Below are 22,853 nucleotides of genomic sequence, written 5' to 3'. Positions count from 1 at the left end.
CTTACTTAAAAGTGATTTTTTAAAAATTTTTTTAATGTTTTATTATTTATTTTTGAGACAGAGAGAGACAGAGCATGAGCAGGGGAGGGGCAGAGAGAGAGGGAGACACAGAATCCGAAGCAGGCTCCAGGCTCCGAGCTGTCAGCACAGAGGCCGACGCGGGGCTTGAACTCACAGGCCATGAGATCATGACCTGAGCTGAAGTTGGACGCTCAACCGACTGAGCCACCCAGGCGCCCCAAGCGTGATTTTTTTGAACAGTTTTCATGGGTTAAATAAACCCAAATAAGGTTTAAAATACATCTGAATTATAGACTTTTGGAGCTAGAACGTCAGGAGATCTATAACTTCCTTTCCAATTTGTACTGTGAATCTCAGATGGCCAGAAATAGATTTATATAGTTTTCACTCAAAAACATTTAATAATATCAAGGATGGACATAATAGAATCTTTTCAAATAAACTTAGCCAATATTACAAAACATTTTTAAAAAATCCATTGTTTAAAGGCCAGAAGTAAATTCCTTACCAAAGTAAGAGTAAGTAAAGGAGCTGCCACTATTTTTTAAAGCATAAATTTCTCATCACTGATTTTCCCAAATAAAAGAAGGAAAGAACCTATATTTGTGTCATAGAATTCAAAGAATAGCCTGAGAGCAGAAAAAAAATAATTTTAATCTTCAGAAGACCTCAAAGTCAGTGTCTGAGCTTAAGGAATAAAGTTAGTAATGTAATACTAGTATCTTCCTGAAAACATTGCTACAATCATTATTGATCACAAATCTTAAGCAGTCTAGTACAGCTTGATATTCAATCCAAACTTCTACACTTTGTTTCCAAGTCACCCCAGGAGCTGACTCCATCCTTTTTTCCCATCCTCACTCGCCATTATTCATTTCCAACTTCAGAATTTCTTAACATCCAAAAACCAGGTCCTGTCCTATTCTATGCCTGTCTCCACACCTTTATGTAACCTTCCCCAAGGCCTCTAATTGTTGGAATTTTACCCATGTTTCAGAATCCAGCTTAACTGCCTCTTTCAAGGTGAGCATGAATATTGAAACAGTGTTGTACTCTGTCACTGCTCATACCCCAAAACAGGTGTCTCAATACAAATTTGTTGAATTAACCTAAACCCAGGCCTCAGTGATATCAGGCTAGTGTTTTTACACTATACCACACTGCCTCAGTAATTTATCTGATGCTTACACAGGTGTGTGGAAGACTAATAATTTAGGAGTGAAAGTAATTTTACAATGGCTATTATTTCTAATAGCAATTTTACATGGCTATTATTTCTGATTTCTTCAAGTATAAAGTCTACTTGTATGATTATAAAGAATTTACAAAACAGTATGGGACATATAATTAATCTTTTATTATTTAGGAAAATACATGACTAAAAACTTCTATAAGTTAAATAATGCTTAAAATTAATTAATTGAATAACATTTATCTACATTTTACTTAGTCTATACATGATGCTTAGAGAACTTGGGTTTTGAATCATTTAGGAATTGTGATAATTCTACAAATAATTCAACAGGGCTGGGACTACTGAGGTCTGAATAAAAATGAACTCTCATTTTCAAACTCACTTTATATCTAACATTGTAAACATGTATTCTTTTGTAAAAATATTTTGCACCTTGGGATTTTTCTTAAACTTACTAAGAACTTTTCCATTAAATTATCTCAATCTTTCCTAACAAAATTAGCTTCATCTTACAGATGCTAAAATGGAGACCCAGAGATAAATAATTTGGGACAGATCAAACAGGTATTTACTTATTAAACAAGATTCAGAGCAGTCTTGTAACTCCTAGACAAAGTTCTACTACACCACAATGACTCCCTATAAAGTCCCAGAAAGTAGATTTATCCCTAAGTCTCCTTTACTAAATAAATGATAAATCACTTTAGGAAATAAATAAATGAGAGAATAGTCTTAATTTCTTACCAAAAATGGAATTAATTTATATACCATTATTACATCTCTGGTTAAACTATGCTACAGGCATATACTGCATTCGTTAAATATAATGCAGTGGATCCATACATCTTACTAGAAAATAATCTTCATGGTATCAGAGAAAAGATAAGTTATGAGTCCACATTTGAAGAAAAAGAAAATAACTACAGGCTCTTAGAAATAAAGATCGAAAACATTTGTTCAGGGTTTCAAATTTTTAAATGAGTATTGGTAATATCTATTTCCCCAAAACACAGTCTTTAAAATATCTTTTTAATGTTTATTTATTTTTGAGAGAGAGTGCGAGCAGGGGAAGTGCAGAGAGAGAGAGGGAGACACAGAATCTAAAGCAAGCTCCATGCTCTCAGCTGTCAGCACATAGCCTGACACCAGGCTCGAACATGATCATGGACCAGGAGATCACAACCTGAGCAGAAGTCAGACGCCCAACTGAGCCACCCAGGCGCCCCTCTCTAAGTTAGATAATGTTGCTTCATAAACGTTAACACCCTTGCCTAACTATTCACTCTCCCGTACAACCTACTCCAGTGTATTTTTGAGTGACACATGTTCGCACCACCAAGTGGTTTCTAAAAAGTGAACCAGCACCGCGATATTCAGGAGTCTGGGAGTTTGTTTTGGAGAAACATTAGCAAACACCATTTATGGCTACTGTTGGCTTTCCAACGAAGAGAGTACTGCATTTTGAAAACGATGGACTTCTCTGGGGCACTAAAACACACAAGGCCAACTTTTCGCCCCGCTGCCTTGCAGCAACCGCACACGCGTTTTCCGTGCCCAGAGACGCAACACGAACTCCAGCGCATACAGTCTGCACGTGATGACGTAGTCATCATAGGACGCTGGCCGTTGGCCGACCACCCCGATGAGAAGGTAGCTCAGGATTGTGGAGGAGACAACTGTGGTCTCACGCCGGCAGCAACAAAGGGGCCACAACAGTTTACTAACACTTGCCCACCCATGAAGCCAGCACTCAGATCTTTTGGTGACTAAACTACATGAAAGGTATTTGAAAAACATGGAGAAAACATCTGAAGAAAGTGAATGCAGCTGGATGTCTGGCCTGTCACTGGTCTGGCAGGCCCCACCACCCCTCAATAGAAATGGCGTTAGAAGGGAAACGGACAGGAAACCTAAGCGCTTCTCCATCAACTAGCTTAACCAGTGCACAAATAACTGCGCCACATGGAGAGACCTCAGAAAACACGTGTGGTGCGCTTCTGGAGTGTAAACTTGTAAAAAGTAGTCCTTTTCTTACACCATACTGAAAATTAAATTTGTTCACAAATAACCTCTTTATTTTTACGTACAGTGTAGTACTCATATTTTATGTACAATGTAAAACTGATAAACTTTTAAATGATTTCGTAGGCTAAAACTCTTGAACAGTTAACATTAGCTCCCAAATCTTCAAGTCTTTTCTGTTTTACACTGCCCGTCCTAATCTTTCTAGGCGGATGTTAATAAGTTTAGTTGTGTCAAGATAAAATATCAGTAAAGAATAAGATATACACTAAATAATCAACTCTCAAAAGCTTTAATGAAACTTAGTATCTCCAGACCTTTAAGAAAGCTAGTCGAGATACTCAACCATTTGAGTATCAAATGTTCTATCATAAAACACTAAACAAGATAGACTGTAAATCAGAAAACTGGCTCTATCACCTGGCACTTCAACTGCAACACATTTAAAGAGATATGATGCTTAGAGGGTTATTAGAATACTCTATATTAGTAATAAATACTTGCCCTTCCTACTTCAGTTACATTGAGAGAAAATAAGATGTGAAATGTACAATAAACTGTAAAGATATAACTGGTAACTGATTAACAAATTTTTAAAATCAGAGTTGAGTGATGACTATAATCATAAGTCATTCTCAATACAAAATTTACTTCTAATACTAAATACTTTTAATACTGAGAATTACAGGGTTGTAAATTATAACTTTTAACAAATAACCTACACCACAGTAGCTGGGGAATTCCTAAAACGGAATAAGAAATTTTTAAATTGAAAATTGAATAAAAATATCCATCAACTGCTTGCATTTCCATTTACAAGTTAACAAATGAGTTCCTTGATCAGTTAAATCTTCAATGTTTAGCAGAAAATATTTTATAAATATCTTATATGTTTATATTTTAATATTGAAATGTTCAAAACAGTCAAATTTACTTTTTCATGTTATACAAAACTTTAAGTGTTCATTTTACTGAACACTTGATCTGCAATTGCAAATACCATAATATTATAACCCAGCATCAGTGTTACCTTAAGTTCATTCCATTTGTTATTATCAGCAACATAGCCCAGCTACTATAAACATGTTATATTTGCATGGAGATTAGCTAACTGATTTTTTAACTGGTAATTATGATAATTTTTCACAAATATGTAAAATATTTGTGCTATAAACTTTCCTAGGATAGCATCACATATAAAAAGGTACAAAAATAAGGATTCAACTTAATCATATACTATTACATTCCCCAATCACATCTCTCCCTTTACATATTCCCTTCCAGTCTCTGTTGGTGTGCTTTTTAACAAGTACAGTATCTAAAATTGTCTAAAATGAATCTTGCAAGTATTTTCCTCATTTTACAGAGAAACTCAGATACATGAGATTAAATAACATACTAAGACTATAAGAGCAGGATCATTTGTTTTTGCATTATACCATCTTTCAAATTACCAAATTATCAAACAAACTTATAATAAATACAGATAACCATTTACCATGTGCTTTTGGGGGAATAAATGGAACAATTTATGTAAGACAAATTTAAAATTGCCTAAGTAATACAATTTAATATAATAGATTTCATTTAAGAGTGTAACTACATCAAAGCACCTACAACAAAACCTCACATTAAGTAGGCACAGTATTCAAGAAGTGTTCAATAACTTGAAGGACTTGCTTAAATGTTAAGATTAGTTTACACTTATATAGAAATCATTGCCTTCAGGGTGAGCAAATAAAGGAAAACAGAGAAACATACTTGGTAGAGAAAAAGAAGAGTACAAGAGACTAAAAATAGTCCAATGCACTTCTCCATGTTTTAAAGTCAGCCATTTAATTTTGTGTTATTAATTACAAAATGTGAATACTTATCTTACAGTGTAGACTTCAAGTCAGCATCCAGCCACTATATTATCATTTCTAGTACTACAAAATCCTGCATCAAATTACAACTTGACTTCCCAAGCAACCAGGTAACATCAAAACGTCAAGTTCATATAAAATTGTCAATTTCATTTATAATAGTGAAACCATTATTTTGAGCATCACTAAGGAAATAAACTGTACCTTTGAGCAAATCACATACCTCCCAGAGATCTGGCATTTTAAACTTTAACATCCAAGAGAAAAAATTAAAAAACAAAACAAACAAAAAAAACCCAGGTGCTGTAAAGTTTTTCTTCAGTTCTGTATCCATTTATCAGATGCTTAGTAATATATTTGACAATACTATAAAGAAAATCAACTGTACCTTAAAAATGCCTCTACTAAGGAATGCAGTGTAAATTACTTACAAATAATTTGTAAATAAAGAATATACTGATAAACTTCATAAACTGTAAAAATTTGATCCTATTTCCAACTCTCGCCATTGCTACAATGTCCATTCAATTTATAATTGTTTTGCCATATTCTCAAGTAATCTGAGCTTCCTGTTTATACAGTTGATACATTTGCAAAGTCATCTATGATGTCATTAAGTTATTCAGCTCTTCCATTTTGTAATTTCTATGGCGAAACAGACATAAATATAACAACTCTGACCTGAACATCTACAACAAAATCTAAATCTGCCCCAACTGCCCTTCTCCATGAATCCCTTCCTGACTTACCCAAGCACTGTTCCTGCACTTTCTGTAACACCACATCACTGGGCACATACATCTGTCATAACATTTAACTACAAAGAACAACTATTTGTTTACCAATAGCTACTGGTACATGTAGGTTATAATAAAATTATTCACTGACAGATGTTTACCAAGCTTTACTTTAGACACTTTGCAGTCTTCCTTCACAACTACACAAAAATAAGAATTACCATCACTGTTACAGAGGAAATAGGATTAGTAGTATTAATTAGCCACTCACCAACAAAGGAAAGAACTGAATTTGTACATCTATTAACTCATAACTTCAAACCATCCTAAACTATAGGAAAATCATATTCTGAAAACAAAACAAAAAATACTGAAACAAAATAGTTGTAAATATTCTAAACAACATTTTAACTGACTGGACCTATCCACATATCTTAAAAAAAAAAAAAAAAAAAAAAAAGAACTACAGGCAAGTAGTATTCAGAAATGCAAAGGTTGATCAATTATCAGAAAATCTAACAACATACTACTCTACTCTCAAAAAATTAAAGATGTCTAGTGCACAGATATGATGGCTAGATGTGGAGCACGTGGTGAACAAAAGGCAACAAACATGAAGAAAAGGCAAGCTATTAGCAGTCTTGGGCTCTACTATTACCAAGTTGCTGAATCCTACAGAGGGAGTTTGTGAGATAAAACATAAACCCACTTGGTCTGTTACCATAGTAGGCTTTGATATCTGAGCTGAATATATTCCTAATACATATTTATGAATGTATAAATATGTAATAAAAATAGGCATGAGAATGATAAATACAAATTTATTTATTATATTTGTGATACTGGTTACCAGAGGCTGAGCAGTATTCACAACGAGTTCTGACCACATCATTTTTATTTCTTAAAACAGAAAAACTGAAGACAGCCAAGTGTTAAGCTAAATCGTGAATACACAGGTATTTGTTATGTTTTTATTTTTATCAGTCTGAAATATTTCAAGAAAATGATAATATAAAAGCCATATTTTTATTGAAAAAAACAAGAACATATACAGTACACATACAGCTCAAAGAATTATCACAAAATGAATGTACCTATGTAATTTGGAAAACTACTTCCAGAAAGAGATAATCAGCTCCCCAGAAACTTCGAAGTCCACCCCCAGTCATTACCTGCTTCCTCAAAAGTAGCCACTATCCTGACTTCTGAAACAGAGATTAATCGGGCCTAGTTTTCTCAACTTCGTATAAACACAATTATCATCCTGTCCTTTTGTGTTTGGCTGCTTCCACTCAACACTGTAAGATTCATTTACAATGTTACATGTACAATTCTAGTTCCTTATTGGTATAAGGTAGTCTACATATCATAATTTATCTATGTCCCACTATTTAACAGTGAACTGGGTTGTTTCCACTTTAAAGCTATTATAAATAATGTTGCCATAAATGCACTGGTCTTTTGTATATATGTGCAGGAACTGTTACTGGATATACTGGATATATGTATGTTACTGGATGATATATATAGCAAAACTTAAAATTTCACTTGTCCAACAACAGCAGATATTGTTAGTTATTCAAAGCAGCCATACCAATTTAAATTCTACCCAGCAATGCATGCAAATTCTTATTTCACATTCTTGAACCTGACCAACAATTGGTATGTATGTTGTTCTTTTAAATTTTAACCATTCTGATCAGTGCACGTGTTAGTGGCATCTCTCTGATTACCAATAAGGTTGGACACCTTTTTATGTTTACTAGCCATTCAATTATCTTCTACATCTGCAAAGTGCTTGTTCAAGGCTCTTGCTCCTTTTTATATAGGATTACCTTTTCTTATTAATTTGTATAAGTTCATAATTAATGTAGATACAAACTCTCTTTGGGGTCATATATATTGAAGCTATATTCTCCTACTCTGTGACTTGCCTTTTTACTTTCAAAGAATAAAAAAAATATGTTTTAATGTAATTCAATTTACCAGTCATTCCCTTTAGGAAGGCTTTCTGTTTACTACTTAATATAATTTTCCATAAAGATCATGAAGATATTCTTCTTTATCTTTAGAAGATTGTTTTGAGCCTCATGTTTTATTTTATAAGCTGCTTAGAATTATCTGTACAGGTATAATTTTTTCATATGCATATACAGTTGACCCAGCACCATGTACTGAAAAAACAACCATGCTTCACTACTTAATGGTGTTCATGGTAAAGAAAGAGCCCTATATCTGTGGGTCAGTTTCTGGACTCTATTCCATCCCACTGGTCTATTTGCCTATCCTTAGACCAACATCTGTCTAGTTTACTAATCTTTATAATAAGTCCATTCCCTCTATTTTTCAAGGTTGACTTGGCCGCTTTTTGCCTCTGAACTTCCATATAATTTTCAGATTATCTTGTCAATTTCCACATACATATGCACATCCTCAAACACAAACCTGCAGAGATTTTGATTAGGATTGCACTGAATCTGGAGGTAAAAATGGTATCTTTATAATAATGAGTATTCCAATCCTTTGTACATTATTCCATTTATTTAGGTCTTCTTTAATTTCTCTCAATATTTCAGTTTCCCATGAGGAAATCTTGCACATCTTTTGTTAAATTTACTTCTAGATATTTGATGACTTTTAATGTTTTTGTAAATGGCATTTTAAAAAATTTGCTGCTAGTAAGAAGAAATAAAATTGATTTTTATATTGACCTTGATAATAAATTCATTTTCTAAAGATAGAATTATGTGAATAATGGCAGTTTTTATCAATCTTTATACTCTTTCTTGCCTTATTAGCAAGGACCTTCAGTACAATGAGAAAAACAAATGGTGATTGGCATTGTTATTTCATTTCCTGTTTTAAGGGAGAAGCTTTTTTAACAATGCATCATTGCATAAGATGTTTGATCTAGGCTTTTTAAATGTATATTATTTATCAAGTTAAGAAAGTTCTATTCCTAGTTGCTAAGAATTCTTATCATAATTGCATTTTAGATATTAAAAAAAGTTTTTCTTCATCTACTAAATAATGTGATTTTTAAACCTTTATTACATGAATCACACCACATGTCACTATTTATTAATCCATTAAGTAATATTTTGTGCACTCATGTGCATTCGTGTTCTCTCTCACACACACATTTCATATGTATTTTTTTTTATTGATCCATTTGCCAGTACATAGCAGTCTTCATGACATTTCACTATAAACATTGCAGTATGCATCTCCTGAGATTCAGGATATCCTGACTCACCTCAGATCTAATCTCACCTAATGATATCCAGACTACATATTCAAATTTCTACAATGGTCCCCAAAATGTCTTTATTACTTTTTTCTGACTCAGGATTCAATCAATGACAGTACATTACATTTAATTATTATATGCCTGTAACCTTTTTTAATCTACAATAACCTCATGTCTCTTTAAATGACATTATATGACACTCTCCAGTCAAGCTATCAAGGCATACAAATTTCTTTATATGCAGGTTTTTAATTACAGATTCAATTTCTTTAAGTCAAATATTCAGATTTTCTATTTTCTCTTTTGGCCATTTTAATCATCTTTGTCATCTTAGTCCTTTAAATCTGTCAAAAGCTCTTCTCATCTTCTCATTCTCCTCTTCTCCATCCAGCTTCCTCTTCTGGAATGGACAGTCACCTCTAGGAAAAAGTGGCCCAAATGCCAGGATCACATTTTCTGAGTTTATGTCTGCTTCCAGATCTTGATCCCATTCTTCTTGCTTTGGTAGACTCTGATGTAGTTAAACAAATTTTATATTTTACAGTTTTTCTAATATTTTCAGCAGAGAGCTGTTCCCAATTATCCTGTTAGCCAATTTATGGGACATGGAACTCCAAACTTTTTTGAAATTTGCAATTTTCAAGATAGCTACTTTTCATAAATACTCCTGAAAAATCTCCTGCCACATCCAATACACAACAGCCCTTTATTATTCTAAATGCAAAGCCTTAGTTATATAGACAGAATATCTAGACATTGCTAACACCTAATGTCTGCTGAGACCCCCCCTTTCCAGTCACTGCCTTATAAACTGCTTTCTACTCTCAGTTTTGATTCCTCACTTCTTTATAGTAAAATCTTATTTCTTTTACAACTCAAAAAATGTAATGGATTACCAATTTCCCTAAACCACACTTTGCAAGTCGCTCCTGTCCAACATACATTTTGATTCATACTTTTCTTAAAGTTATTAACAATAAAAACATCAAAACCCAAATAAAGCAGGGATTATAAATCAGAGAAGTCAAAACAAACAGGTCTGTCTATGGTGAAACAATGTGAATACTGAAAAAAACTAGTTCAGTTCTGGCTGAGTCCTAATTTGTATTCAGAACAGAGTAAAAGCATTAGATCATTCTGTTCTTGCTCTGGGAGAGATTAAGTTACATAGCTGAGTAGGGAAGTGATGGGTCTTTCTAATTACCTTCCCTACATTCTTGACCCCCAATTCTAGTTTCTCTAACTACACTGTGGAAGGCTTATAAGCCTCCTGGAATGAGAATTTAAAACTCTAAGTAACAGATACATATGCCTAATACATGATGCATTTTATCGACTGACACTCTCAAGCCTGACCTCTTTATTTTAAAAAATGTTTGTACTTAGAGCACATAAAATATATTGACAAAAGTGTCACCACCAACAGAACATAGGTTAATATGACTATGCTTATCCTTCAAAATCCATGGAGGAGATCGCTATGTCTACAATGAGTACTTAAATTAAGGTTAAGGGCCATAATTTATGTTTTCTCTCTAAAGCTAAGTTTATCATTAAAATAATATTGAAGGGAGAATAAAATTGTAAAATGGTATGGGAATATATTAAATGTAAATCTGAGAGAAAAAAAATACTTCAAAATAACCAAAAAAAAAAAAAAAGCTGCCACTGGTAAGACACTGTCCATCGTCAAGAGCAGAAGTACTAAAGACCACAAAGTACTATTAGCTGAATTCTCAATACCTCTCTTATTTATTGATCATCATCTGTATGTATCCATTCCACCATAGTAGGTGCTAGTATTCCATACTATAAAAAAGTATGGAATAGATGATAGTCTAATGGAACACTATCTACTAAGATTAGAAAGGATAACAGAGGACATGAATGAAACCTAAGCCATTTCGTAGGAGATGAGGAACATCTGACCAGGTGAACACAAGGGGAAAGTTATTTTAACATATAAAAGACAGAAAAAAACAGTAAGCACTGTTCAGGAACTTAAGTCAACATTGCATATGTTAGTAGTAAAGGTTACATTTGGTAGAAAGGCAAGGAAATGAATGAAAAGGCAACTTGTTTCAATTCATAAAGAAACTTTTATTATGTCCATTCAAATGAATTTGGTCTAAAGAGTAATATGAAAATAAAAAATGAGCATTGCTTTTTACAAAGATAAGTGTAGTAAGAGTAAAGAAGTTGAGTAAGAAAGGAAAGCTGAGGCAATAGGCTTCTGCAGTAAATTAGACAAGAGATGACAAAAGCCTAAACTAAAGCAATGATAAACAATGTAGAAAGAGTGCATTTAAGAATAGCTGAAGGAATCTACCCCTGAAATCATTGTTGCACTATATGCTAACTTGGATGTAAATTTTTAAAAATTTTTAAAAATTAAAATTAAAAAAACATGTAAAATACCATATTAAAAAAAAAAAAGAATAGCTGAAAAGTTGGCTTGACAGAACATGACCTCTGACTACAAGAAAAGGAAAGAATCTAGTATTTCCATCATGTTTCTACTTCAGGGTCTAGTCTATCTTCACCATGACTCAATCATGGGATTCAGTTAACCTTCACAGGTGTCTAGCACTTTACATACAAAATAAAGAGACTGGACCAGATGTTCTCTGATGTTCCTTACCAGCTTAAAATACCCATTACAATGACTAGTTGATATCATAGTCTTAAACAAGTGCCTTATACTATTATGTTCAATTGAAATAGGAATGATTATTTTTTCTTTATTCTTTTGCTCTCTTGAATACAATTATACCAAATTACCTGTGTTAAAAAGCAATATAAAAAATCACAAAAACATTTTTCCCATGAGACTAATCTTTTCAAAGTTGCTAATGCTGGGGCGCCTGGGTGGCTCAGTCGGTTGAGCGTCCGACTTCAGCTCAGGTCATGATCTCACGGTCCCGTCCGTGAGTTCAAGCCCCGCGTCAGGCTCTGTGCTGACCGCTCAGAGCCTGGAGCCTGTTTCAGATTCTGTGTCTCCCTCTCTCTCTGACCCTCCCCCGTTCATGCTCTGTCTCTCTCTGTCTCAAAAATAAATAAATGTTAAAAAAAAAAATTAAGAAAAAAAAAGTTGCTAATGTTAATTAGGCTTCCAGTATCAGCAGTATTTTTATTCAGAAAGAGTGGCTGACTCCTAGTCAACTATTAGTTTCGCTAAAGCTAATACTTATTCAACTTAAACATAGCATTTAAAAGTAGACACAACAGAGCATTTGCCTAAATCCAACCCTAAGGTTTTCTCTGTCATGAAAATATTCTTTTGAGATACTATATCTCAAAATAATCAATTCCTTAAACACATCAATCAATAGATTAGTCCCTGAGTATGTATCAGAAAGTTTTGCCAACAGGTAAAACTCCTAGGATTACATTTAATGACTGATATGTAAAACAATGATTTTTGACTTGTCAGAGATACTCAGGGAAGAAATCTAAAGGGAAACCTATTTTTAAAAGATCTTAATTTCCAGGGTGCCGGGGTGGCTCAGTATGCTGATTTCGGTTTAGGTCAAGGTCATGGGATAGAGCCCCATGTTGGGCTCTGTGCTGAGCATGGAACCTGTTTAAGATTCATTCATATTCATTCATTCATTCTCTCTCTCTCTCTCTCTCTCTCTCTCTCTCTCCCCCCCTCCCTCCCTCCCTCTATCCCTCTCCCCTGCTCACACTCTCTAAAATAAATTAATTAATTAAATCTTTTAAAAAATCTTACTTTCCACATTATTTAAATAAATAATTTAGCCATGGTACTGGATAAACTCAATATTTTAACTGTTTTTGCTGAGTGTTTTGAGTCATTTTTTTCAAAAATGTTTTTGTAAGTTTTATTTATTTAGAGAGAAAGGGAGGGAGGGAGAGCATGCACAAGTGGAGGAGCGGCAGAGAGGAGAGACAGAATCCCAAGCAGACTCTGTGCTGATGGCCATCAACAGAGTCCAATGAAGGGCTCAAAGTCATAAACTGTGAGATCATGACCTGAGCCAAGATCAAGAGTTGGATGCTTAGCTGACTGTGGCACCCAGACACCCCAGTATTTTGAGTCATTTTTACAACTGAACCAAAGAAGGGGAAAGACACTCTTCTACAGTTTTTGAAAAGTTCTTTAGTCAGACCACCCCCTCTCCACAATGGCCCTAACATCTCAGAAATGAAAATATCCTAAAATAGGAAGTCTCAAAGGGTTAAGACCCTGGTCAAGTTGATCTAGGTATACTGAAGACTCTGCTTTTTGCCTCCATTTTCCAATGAATTTTAACTACCTCTTTATTTTTAAAATATAAAGTGTGAGTCTATGCCAAATGCTATCACAAATCTCATCAAAGTATGCTTTATTTCCCCTAGGCTTAAACAACAACAAAAAAAAATCCTTTACTTATTAAAGCCCTTGAACTTCAGAACATAATCTACCTATAAAAATATACGACATTCATTTTGTACATTCACAACTTAAAACAATGACGTTAAATTTTATGTTATATTACAAACCAATGACAAATAATACATCAAAGTGTGCTATCTATGAAGAACAAATTTTAAAATTTGATGATCATAAATAAGTCAAGTATATGAGATCTAACAGAAACACCCTCCCCAAAGTTGGTGTAGGCCAGAAAACTGCCAACCAGCATATGATAAAGAATGTAAATTTTCCTCTACCAAAAAACCATCTATGAAAACCTCTTCATTTATTTATCAAGTGAATTTTAGGACCCTAAAACACACAAAGCATTATTCTAAGCACCAAGGATGAAGTGTTGAACAAGAAAAGTAAGATCCTATTCTTACGAAACTTACATCCTAGTAGCAAAACACAGGCAATAAACAAGGAACATCTCAGATAATGATAAATGTTATGGAGAAAATGTTACTGAGGTTATATGATAAAGAGTGACTGAGTAACAACTTGAGATTGGATGGTCAGCTAGGGCCTCATTAAAGACATAAGTTTTTAGTGGAGTTCAAAATAATAAGAAAAGATCTAACCACTCTAAGAGTAGGCTAAAAGAACATTCTCAACACAGGGAATAACACGTATAAAGACAGTAAAACAGGCACCAACTTGGACTGAAGAAGTGAGAAAAGGCCAGTGTCTAATGAAGCATAATTAGTGAGGACAAGGATGACTCAAGGTCAGAGAGAAAGGTGGAGGCCAGATCTCACAGGGCCAGAGTATCAGCATGAACTTTCTGGGTACAAACCTAAATTTAGAACTACAGTAGAGTTAACTATGCTTTTTAATTATCAGAGTCTAGAATGAGAGGATGAATTCCAATGAACAAACTCAGATGTTTTAACAAAGAATCATTTATTTTTTTTTTAACCTTGGAAAAGTAACCTATATTAATATATAGTATTAAAATCTCTAATTATAATTTCCTCCAAATACAATCAATTGATGAGAATATTAGTGTACAACAGGAATAGAAGCAAAGTTTAGCTTCAGTGCTGCCCCTCACTATGTGTTGATGGGCATCTATAAGAAATTGAGCTACATGGCTTTTAAGGTTCTTTCAAGCTACGTTAAAATTTTCATTTACCCTCTCCTTACCTGAAACATAATTGTGGTTTTCAAACTCTAAATTCCTATGAACTTGTCATGTTTGATTGTACACTAATTACTAATTTAATTCTGCTTCTACGACTCTATCCCAAGCTCTGAGATATATAAGAGTATCTTTCATAATTATAAATACTTGTCTGGAAACTTTAGCCTTTCGCCATATGGTATACAGTTTAAAAGGAACCTATTTTTGAACCTTACTGGTTCTATAAAACAAAATGAAACGAAACAAAACAAAACTATACCTATTTGTTTTGCAGCCTGCAATATATCTTTTAAGTCTTCATTTACACTTTGCATTTCACTCTTCTCCACTTTTTCATTCAAAAATTTTACTATCTTCTTCCATGTAACATCCAAGTCTACAATTTGTTCATGAAGTTTAGACCGCTTCACCTGAAACAGCATAATACAGAGACACTGGTCAAAGGTTTCCTCAAAGCCATCACTTATTGCATATATTTTGCACTGTATTATACAACCTGGCACTACCAAGAATTCAAAATTGCTTTTTAACTAAGCTCCGAGAAGGAGCTTTATTTAAATGTGATTTAAAAAAAAAAATCACATTTTAAAAGGTATGTTTTTTAAATATCACATTTTAAAAGATATGTTTAATAAAAACTTTATGTTTTATAGTTTTAATCACATGAATATTCATTATGTAATTATTTTTATACAGCAAAGTAAACAAAGCAAAAAGCCCAACATCCAGGGGAACCTGGCTGCCTCAGTCAAAAGCGCCATCGACTCCTGATCTGAGAGTCATGAGTTCAAGCCCCACATTGGGCTTGGAGACTACTTTGGAGGGAAAAAAAAAAAAAAAAAAGATGAAAAAGTCCGATATTCAGATAATAACATTTGGTAATATCCCACACGCCTCTTTTCCATTTTTCTGCTTGTTTTTACCACAGCTTGGACCATACTGCACATAACTAGATTCCAAATGTGGGTTCACTATATTGAAATTAGTACTGTTTTCCTAAGTATGAGCCTAAAACAGTTGCGCATCCAGAAGATTCTTTTTTTTAATAAATTTTTTTTAAGTCTATTCATTTATTTATTTGGAGAGAGTGCATGTCAGTGGGGGAGGGGCAGAGAGAAAGGGAGAAAGAATTACAAGGAGGCTCCACACTGTCAGCATGGGGCCGGACATAGGGCCCAAACCCATGAACCACAAGATCATGACCTGAGCCAGAACCAAGAGCTGGACGCCCAACCGACTGACTCACCCAGGAACCCCACTGAGGAGATTCTTATCTATACATACTTTTATTCTTAAGACTATAAATCTTTCCATTCTTAAGAACTGCCATATAAAGCAATACAAATTTCACTTTACACCAGTGGCCTCGACCCAAGGATTAAACCTCATGAAGACCTCTGACCAAATGAAAAAGTAGTGGGTCAGACAGAAAACTGTAATTTTCATTTTGGTTGTACTAATGATATTGCTTAATTCGTTTTTACTTCCCTGCCTCAGTTTTCCAATTTAAAATGTTAATTTATGCTAATTAATCTGGGTTTAGGGGGAAGAAAATGGAGAAACATAGAAATAAGACTGGCCGCAAAGGTGCCTGGCTGTTTTAGCAAGAAGAGCATGCAATTCTGATCTTAGGGTCATGAGTTTGAGCCTGACCCTGGGTGTGGAGATTATGAAAATAAATAACTTAAAAAAAAAAAAAAAAAGATTGGGCATAAATTGAATTAAGTTGTTTCAATGGGTCATAGGTATACAAAAGTTCATCTTATTTTTCCCTTTCTTTTGTATTATTGGATATATCCCAAGATAAAAAGTTATATTAAAATGAGTTTCATTAGATCTGTCACTTTTTTTCCTCAGGGAAAAAAGTGTTTAAAAGACTACAAGAATAAATGAATGACATGGAATTAGCATGTAGTCCTTATACATTTTCAGATTTTAAAATCTTGTTGTTATCTCTAATATAAAGTAACTTGTAAAAACAGCCTTGATTAGGTGAGGTGAGAAAACAATAAGTTTAAGACAGTAATATTAACTAATTGTATAGACTATAGCCTTATTTTAATTGCAACAGAAATGCAAAACAGCTCCCATTGTAAAGAAGGTCAACTGTTCTCTGTAGTAAAACTGTATCACTGCTAGAAGAAAAATCTACCTAAAGACTGTTAACAAATCTTCTCTTCCTAGTATCAATCTTTAAGTGAAGGTATTAATTGTAAAACTGTCAAAGGACCATAAGCAATAAAATTGCAACCTATTAGAAAACAATGTTAATATTCTATAATACAGTCAAACAGCAAAGTGACTGTTGTTTTTGTTTAAAAAACAAAAAAGAACAGGGGTGCCTGGGTGGTTCAGTCGGTTTAGCGTCCGACTTCGGCTCAGGTCATGATCTCAAGGTTTGTGAGTTCGAGCCCCGCATCAGGCTCTGTGCTGACAGGTCAGGGCCTGGAGCCTGCTTCGGATTCTGTGTCTCCCTCTCTCTCTGCTCCTCCCCTGCTTACACTCTAATAAATAAAGATTTAAAAAGAAAAAAAAACAAGAAACAAAAAAGAACAAACGTAGGGTCAGTTCCTTCATGTATATATTACATAGCTTACTTGTTCATATATACAGTTTATATACCTTCAGGACTATAAAGTCCACAACAAATTCAAGGACCAGACAGAAGTCAGTTATGAGAGCAGGTACTGATTTTAAGACATTAATATTCTTATTTCGCATGTTCTGGTAAAGACATTATTTGTCCACTTGATAAGAATTTTACCAGAGAGAGATCCACCATAAACTCATTCAGATTACCCAGAGGTAAATTACTGAATTAAATTGTTTAAAACCAAAACAACAAAAAAAAACCAACCTGGCAGAAATTTAGCAACAAAAATTAACATAAGAACTCAATATCATAGTTCTGATTATTCTCTCTGACAATAGTCATAGGTGTTTAAGTATTCTTATAGGAAACAGCAGTATACCCATTCCCCTTCTTGGTATAACACCAAATAAGATAAAACTCACCATTTTAAGCACACCGAATTGAGAAAACGAATGTCAAATATCTGCTCACTTTCTACATTTATTATGTTTTCCATTTAAAAAGTTTACCTTTAAGTCAGCCACTTCTTCATTATAATTATCTTGCTTGGTGACATTTGAAAAGGAGCGCAAAGCTCCTGTGAGACGAGGTAAAGCCATCTATTATTCAATCAGTGATCCATACAAGGAGAAACCTGAAACTGAAACAAAACAAGATGATATTTATCTTTTGGGAGGAGGCTGGAGGGGTAATCAAACTCAGCAAATTGACCTGTACAAGAGAAAAGAAAAATCAATTAGTTACAAATTGCCACCAATGTTGAAAAATTCTCATGACACTTTTTCTACTCACAAAGTTTTTTAATAACACATTCTCTATGGCTGAAGAAAGGAAAAAGAAATACAAAAACATTTGTTTGTGGGTATACTACAACATCCCTTCAAAATGAGCTCTACAGATTCCCAAGCACAGGCTTCCAATAGTGTATTACTATTGCCAGTCACACTGAGAGAGATGAAAGCACTTTCTCATCTTTTCTCCAATTGTGTTTTATGCTCACTGCTTTCATCTCCCATTATCTCTTGCTTTCAGAGTCTCACTGGCTTTTTCTCTTCTTGGAGTATCAAGCATGTTTCCATCTAACTGCATTTGCATTAATGGTTCCCTCTGTTTGAAACGCTTTTCTGATGTTCATATAGGTGACTCCTTGACACACACATCTTGGTTTAAGAGATACCTCCTGAGATGGGACTTTCTTCACCACTCAATCTAAGACAGAACAGCTACCCAGTTACTGTCTCTCAAAGCACAAAATTTCAATTACCCTTATAGCACTAATTAATATTTGATATTTTTTTGTTTATTTATGTGTGTCTCACCCCACAAAGAGTAAGCTTCATGACAAAAAAAAAAAAAAACACAAAAAAACAAAATAAATAAACAAACAAAAAAAAAACCACCTTTATTTCAGTGATCGGTCCTAGCAAATAGAACAGTCCTGGAATATTTTTGGCATTCGATAATTATTTGGTGAATAGTAAAAGAATAAAAAATGGAGGAAAGAAGATAATGGTAACAGGGAGACTGAATAACAAGCTGGGGAAGGGGAGACCTCCCAGGAAAAGAAAGGAGTCAGATGACCTGATCTAGTCTCCTTGTTGACATGCTGACAACTACACAACTAAACCATCTGGCAAACAGACTAATAATATTTACTATGAGGGGAATCTTTATCTATGAAATACTCTTGGAGGGTTATCCTGGTTTAAGACTGCTTATTATAATAAAACTACAATCTATAGTTTCCTAAGGCATGGCTCCTTACAGAATGTCACAAAAGCTATGTAAGTTCTCAAATAGGGATGATTTTGCCTCCCATGGGACATTTGGCAGTATCTGGTGACATTTTGAGTTCTCATAACTGGAGACTGTGGGGTACTACTGGCTTCTGGTAGGTAGAGGCCAGTGATACTGCTAAATATCCTACAATGCACAGGACAGTCTTTCCAAAACAAAGAATTACCTAGCCCAAAATGTAAAAACTACAGAGCTTATGAAATTCCATTCCAGAATCTGAAATACAGATGTTTTATAATCCAGATACTTTCCACAGTGTTGAAATGTCCCACAAACCTCAATTAAGAGACTTCATTATTTTGGGCCAAAGAACATGTGTCCAACGTGGGAAGGAAAGAACCAGGGGGGCCATATAGAATACTTCAGACCACACCCTGATTCTGCTTTTCTTCTTGATCGTTTATATCCTTGAAGTTATCACAAAGTTTAATGCTTGGAAGAAATCTGAGTCTTCTGTCAGAATATATATAAAATAACTGACATGTTTAACAAAATAAGAGAGAATTTATAAAACAATGAAGAATAATAAAATAAGAAATGATGAGGCAAATTTGAAAATACAACTTTTAGAAATAAAAATATATACTTGTTAATAAACAATCAATGGATGGGTTAAATAGATTAGATACAGCGAAAGAAAAAAGTACTGACTTGGAATAAGGATCTGAAGAAATAACCCAGTATGCTATCACAAAAAGGTAAAGTATAGATTAAGAAGGACAAAGAGGAATAAGTCCAAACATATCAGTACTCACAATAAGTATAAGTGAATTAAACTTAACACTCAAAAAATTGACAGAATTACTAAACAGCAGTCAAGTGAACATTAGAGCTACACCTGAAACACGGAACAGAGAAGGTTAGATGGAATAAGATCCTCCTATAAATAAGAAGCAAAACTAACTGGTGGCTTTACCAAAAATATCAAATCAGACAAAACATACTTTAAAACAAAAGGTATTATTAACGATTAAAAGAAAAAAAAAAAAACCTCTCCACATAGTAATAAAAATTATATCTAAGAAGATAAAAATTTTCAATTTGTATGCCCTGCTGAAAGAGCCTCAAAATAAATTAAAGCAAAGAGAACTCCAGGGGTGCCTGGGTGGCTCAGTCGGTTGAGCATCCAACTTCAGCTCGGGTCATGGTCTCGCAGTTCATGGATTCGAGCCCCGTGTCGGGCTCTGTGCTAACAAACAGCTCAGAGCCTGAAGCTTGCTGCAGATTCTGTATCTCTCTCTCTCTCTTTCTCTCTCTCTCCCCCTCTCCCCTGCTCATGCTCTGCCTCTCTCTGTCTCTCAAAAATAAATGTTAAAAAAAATTAAAAAACAAAAAAGCAAATAGAACTCCAGAAGAAAGTGAAAGTCCAACATCAAAGTGAAAGTGTAATAGTTGATTATTGATAGGTCAAACCAATGCCCCTCAAAATTCAGTAAAGTTATATAGGGGATGTGAGCAGTGAAATTAGTAAGTTTAATTTAATGAACATATACAGAAATCTGTACCTAATGATCAGAAAATACATATTTTTCACAAGTTCCTTTGTAAAAGTTTAAAACGGTCTGTGCATATTAGGCTATAAAGCAAATCTCAACAAATTTCAAAAAGTAAGTATCATATAGATTAGGGGTCAACAAATTTTTCCTGAAGAGGGAGTAAATATTTTAGATTTGGAAGGCCACATGCAGTCTTTGTCACATATTTTGGAGTTTGTTTTTGTTTTAAACACTCAAAAAGTACAAAACTATTACTGGGCTCAGGGTGACCAAATGAGTTTGCTGACAACTAATGTAGGTCATATTTTCTGAGTAAAATACAATTAGATTAGAAATCAGAAACAAAAAAGATAAAGTAAAAAAACACAAATGATTGCATTGCAAATCAATAAGGAAATGGTAAGAAAATGGCTGGGAGAAAAAAATGGTTGGATGCCCTATATCACATTGAATAATTTTAATCACAAAAATGACCCAATTTGAGAATAAATACCCTAGCTAGCTGACTTTAAATTTCAACTACTCATTGGGAATGTATTTAGTTAGGAGAGATGATTCAGGGAATCACATCAGGATTTTTCTAACACTTGAGTAAGTATGTTCTGGAGTGTTTGGATGAAGAAATGAAAGCAAGCGTCAATAGACAGCATGGAACAGAGATTCTCAAACTTCAGTATGTTTCAAAGTCACCTAGTGCAGGTGACTTCTAAAACTGGGCCCCGTCACTCTACTTCTTACCTCCAATTTTCTGATTCAGTAGATCAGATATCACTGAGATGTGGCACAAGAATTTTACACTTTCCAACAAGTTCAGATCAAGGACCACACTTTGAGAACTGTCACAAGAATATTATCTCACATTCTTTTTTTTTTTTTTTTTTTTACTGTTTATTTGTGAGAGAGAGTCAGAATGTGTGCACAGGAGGGGCAGAGAGAGGGAGACACAGAATCCAAAGCAGGCTCCAGGCTCTGAGCTGTCAGCACAGAACCAAACACAGGGCTCAAACTCATGAACAGTGAGATCATGACCCACTGAGCCACCCAAGCACCCTTTATCTTTTATTCTTAAATCACCATTCAATTTTGTCTCAAATCAATAGTGATCAAAGAGTCTCCACCTACTAAGAATTCAGTGACCTGCGTTTACGTGCACAATATGCCTCCTAAGGAAGGAGCCTTTCTCAACAGTAATCTGTGAGAGAATTAAGTCTTACCCAATGTGAATTGGGTGACTTTTTTCTCAACTCTCCCAGGGATGGAACATAGTTACTATTATCTATTCATGAGAAGTAAGGCATACAACATGACTTAGAGTACTGGGATTTAATTTCTCTATCTGGGTTAAGAGGCATTCTATTCATGATTGACATTAACCTTGAAGTCTTTAAAGAAAGGTGCTGATAGTAAACTGAATATATTCTGCTTCAGAACCTGCCTTTTACCACTCAAGTTAGTGTTTTCCAAATGCAACACCATAACAAAAGACATGTGATACATGTAGTATTTTGCCTCTGTCATATTTTATGAATAAATGGGGTATTTGGGACTACTACTTCCATCATTTTGACATAACCAATGGTAATCTCCTGAATTCCCTGCCCCTCTCTAAAAACAGCAGGGCATAAAAATAAAAATGGATAAAGTCTAATTCATAAACCTAACAAATTCTAACAAACAAAATAATACACCCAATCTCTAAGAAGAGATCTAACAGTAGAGCCTGGTAATGAGGTCACACTGTTGTTACACACTACACTAACAGGAAACTTTACAGCTCCCTGAGCTCTCATCAAATTGATAAATATTAATTAAACTTGTCAAGAAAATGAAGCACTTGATTTTCTAATTTGGTTTTTATGGTTCTCCTTCGTCAGGTTGAATACTAACACTTTAAAAATGTAATAGCTCATTTGCTCATGATCACCTGTAAATCATTTATTCACAAATATTTGAGTTTCTCCTATTTACCAGGAACTATGTTAGACACTGGGTATAAATAAGATTTACAGAACTCTGTTCTTTAAAACTCACTGGACTCTGTACCAGTAAAACGACTACTAACACTTAAGGGTGTTGGAAATGTATAAAGGTCAGAATGAGAAAACAAATTTTACATCTTTGATTATTTAATCAGCAAATATCTATAGATCACTTACTATATACATTAGACACCTTGTAAGTCTCTAAAGATTAAAAAAAAAAACAAAACATTTTGGGTTATGACTGCACTTGCCCTGGATAACACGTTTACAGTATGGTTAAGAAGGGTTACAATAATTATGCAGGTATAACTATAGGAAGACAGAGGTG

The 22,853-nt window shown here is 34.2% G+C and overlaps 1 protein-coding gene across 3 annotated transcripts in view; it reads right to left on the bottom strand.

The window, feature by feature from the left end:
• ASCC3 (activating signal cointegrator 1 complex subunit 3) overlaps positions 1-22,853 on the bottom strand; it is a 359,800-nt gene that overhangs the window by 322,338 nt on the left and 14,609 nt on the right. For 2 of the 3 annotated variants that reach the window (XM_019442967.2, XM_019442970.2), the window contains exons 2-3: positions 17,760-17,890; positions 14,917-15,067 (exon numbers count right to left, since the gene is read on the bottom strand). In XM_019442967.2, the coding sequence (XP_019298512.2) occupies positions 14,917-15,067; positions 17,760-17,849 (241 nt within the window). In that variant the 5' untranslated portion in view covers positions 17,850-17,890. The remainder of the gene's footprint in view (positions 1-14,916; positions 15,068-17,759; positions 17,891-22,853) is intronic. The other variant, XM_053904622.1, reaches the window with a different exon arrangement.

Source organism: Panthera pardus, unplaced genomic scaffold (assembly GCF_024362965.1).
Source record: "Panthera pardus isolate Hobbes unplaced genomic scaffold, ASM2436296v1 HiC_scaffold_17, whole genome shotgun sequence".
NCBI classification, from domain to species: Eukaryota; Metazoa; Chordata; class Mammalia; order Carnivora; family Felidae; genus Panthera; species Panthera pardus.
Note: the sequence above shows the minus strand (reverse complement) of the source record. Positions and strands in the feature narration are given on the sequence as shown.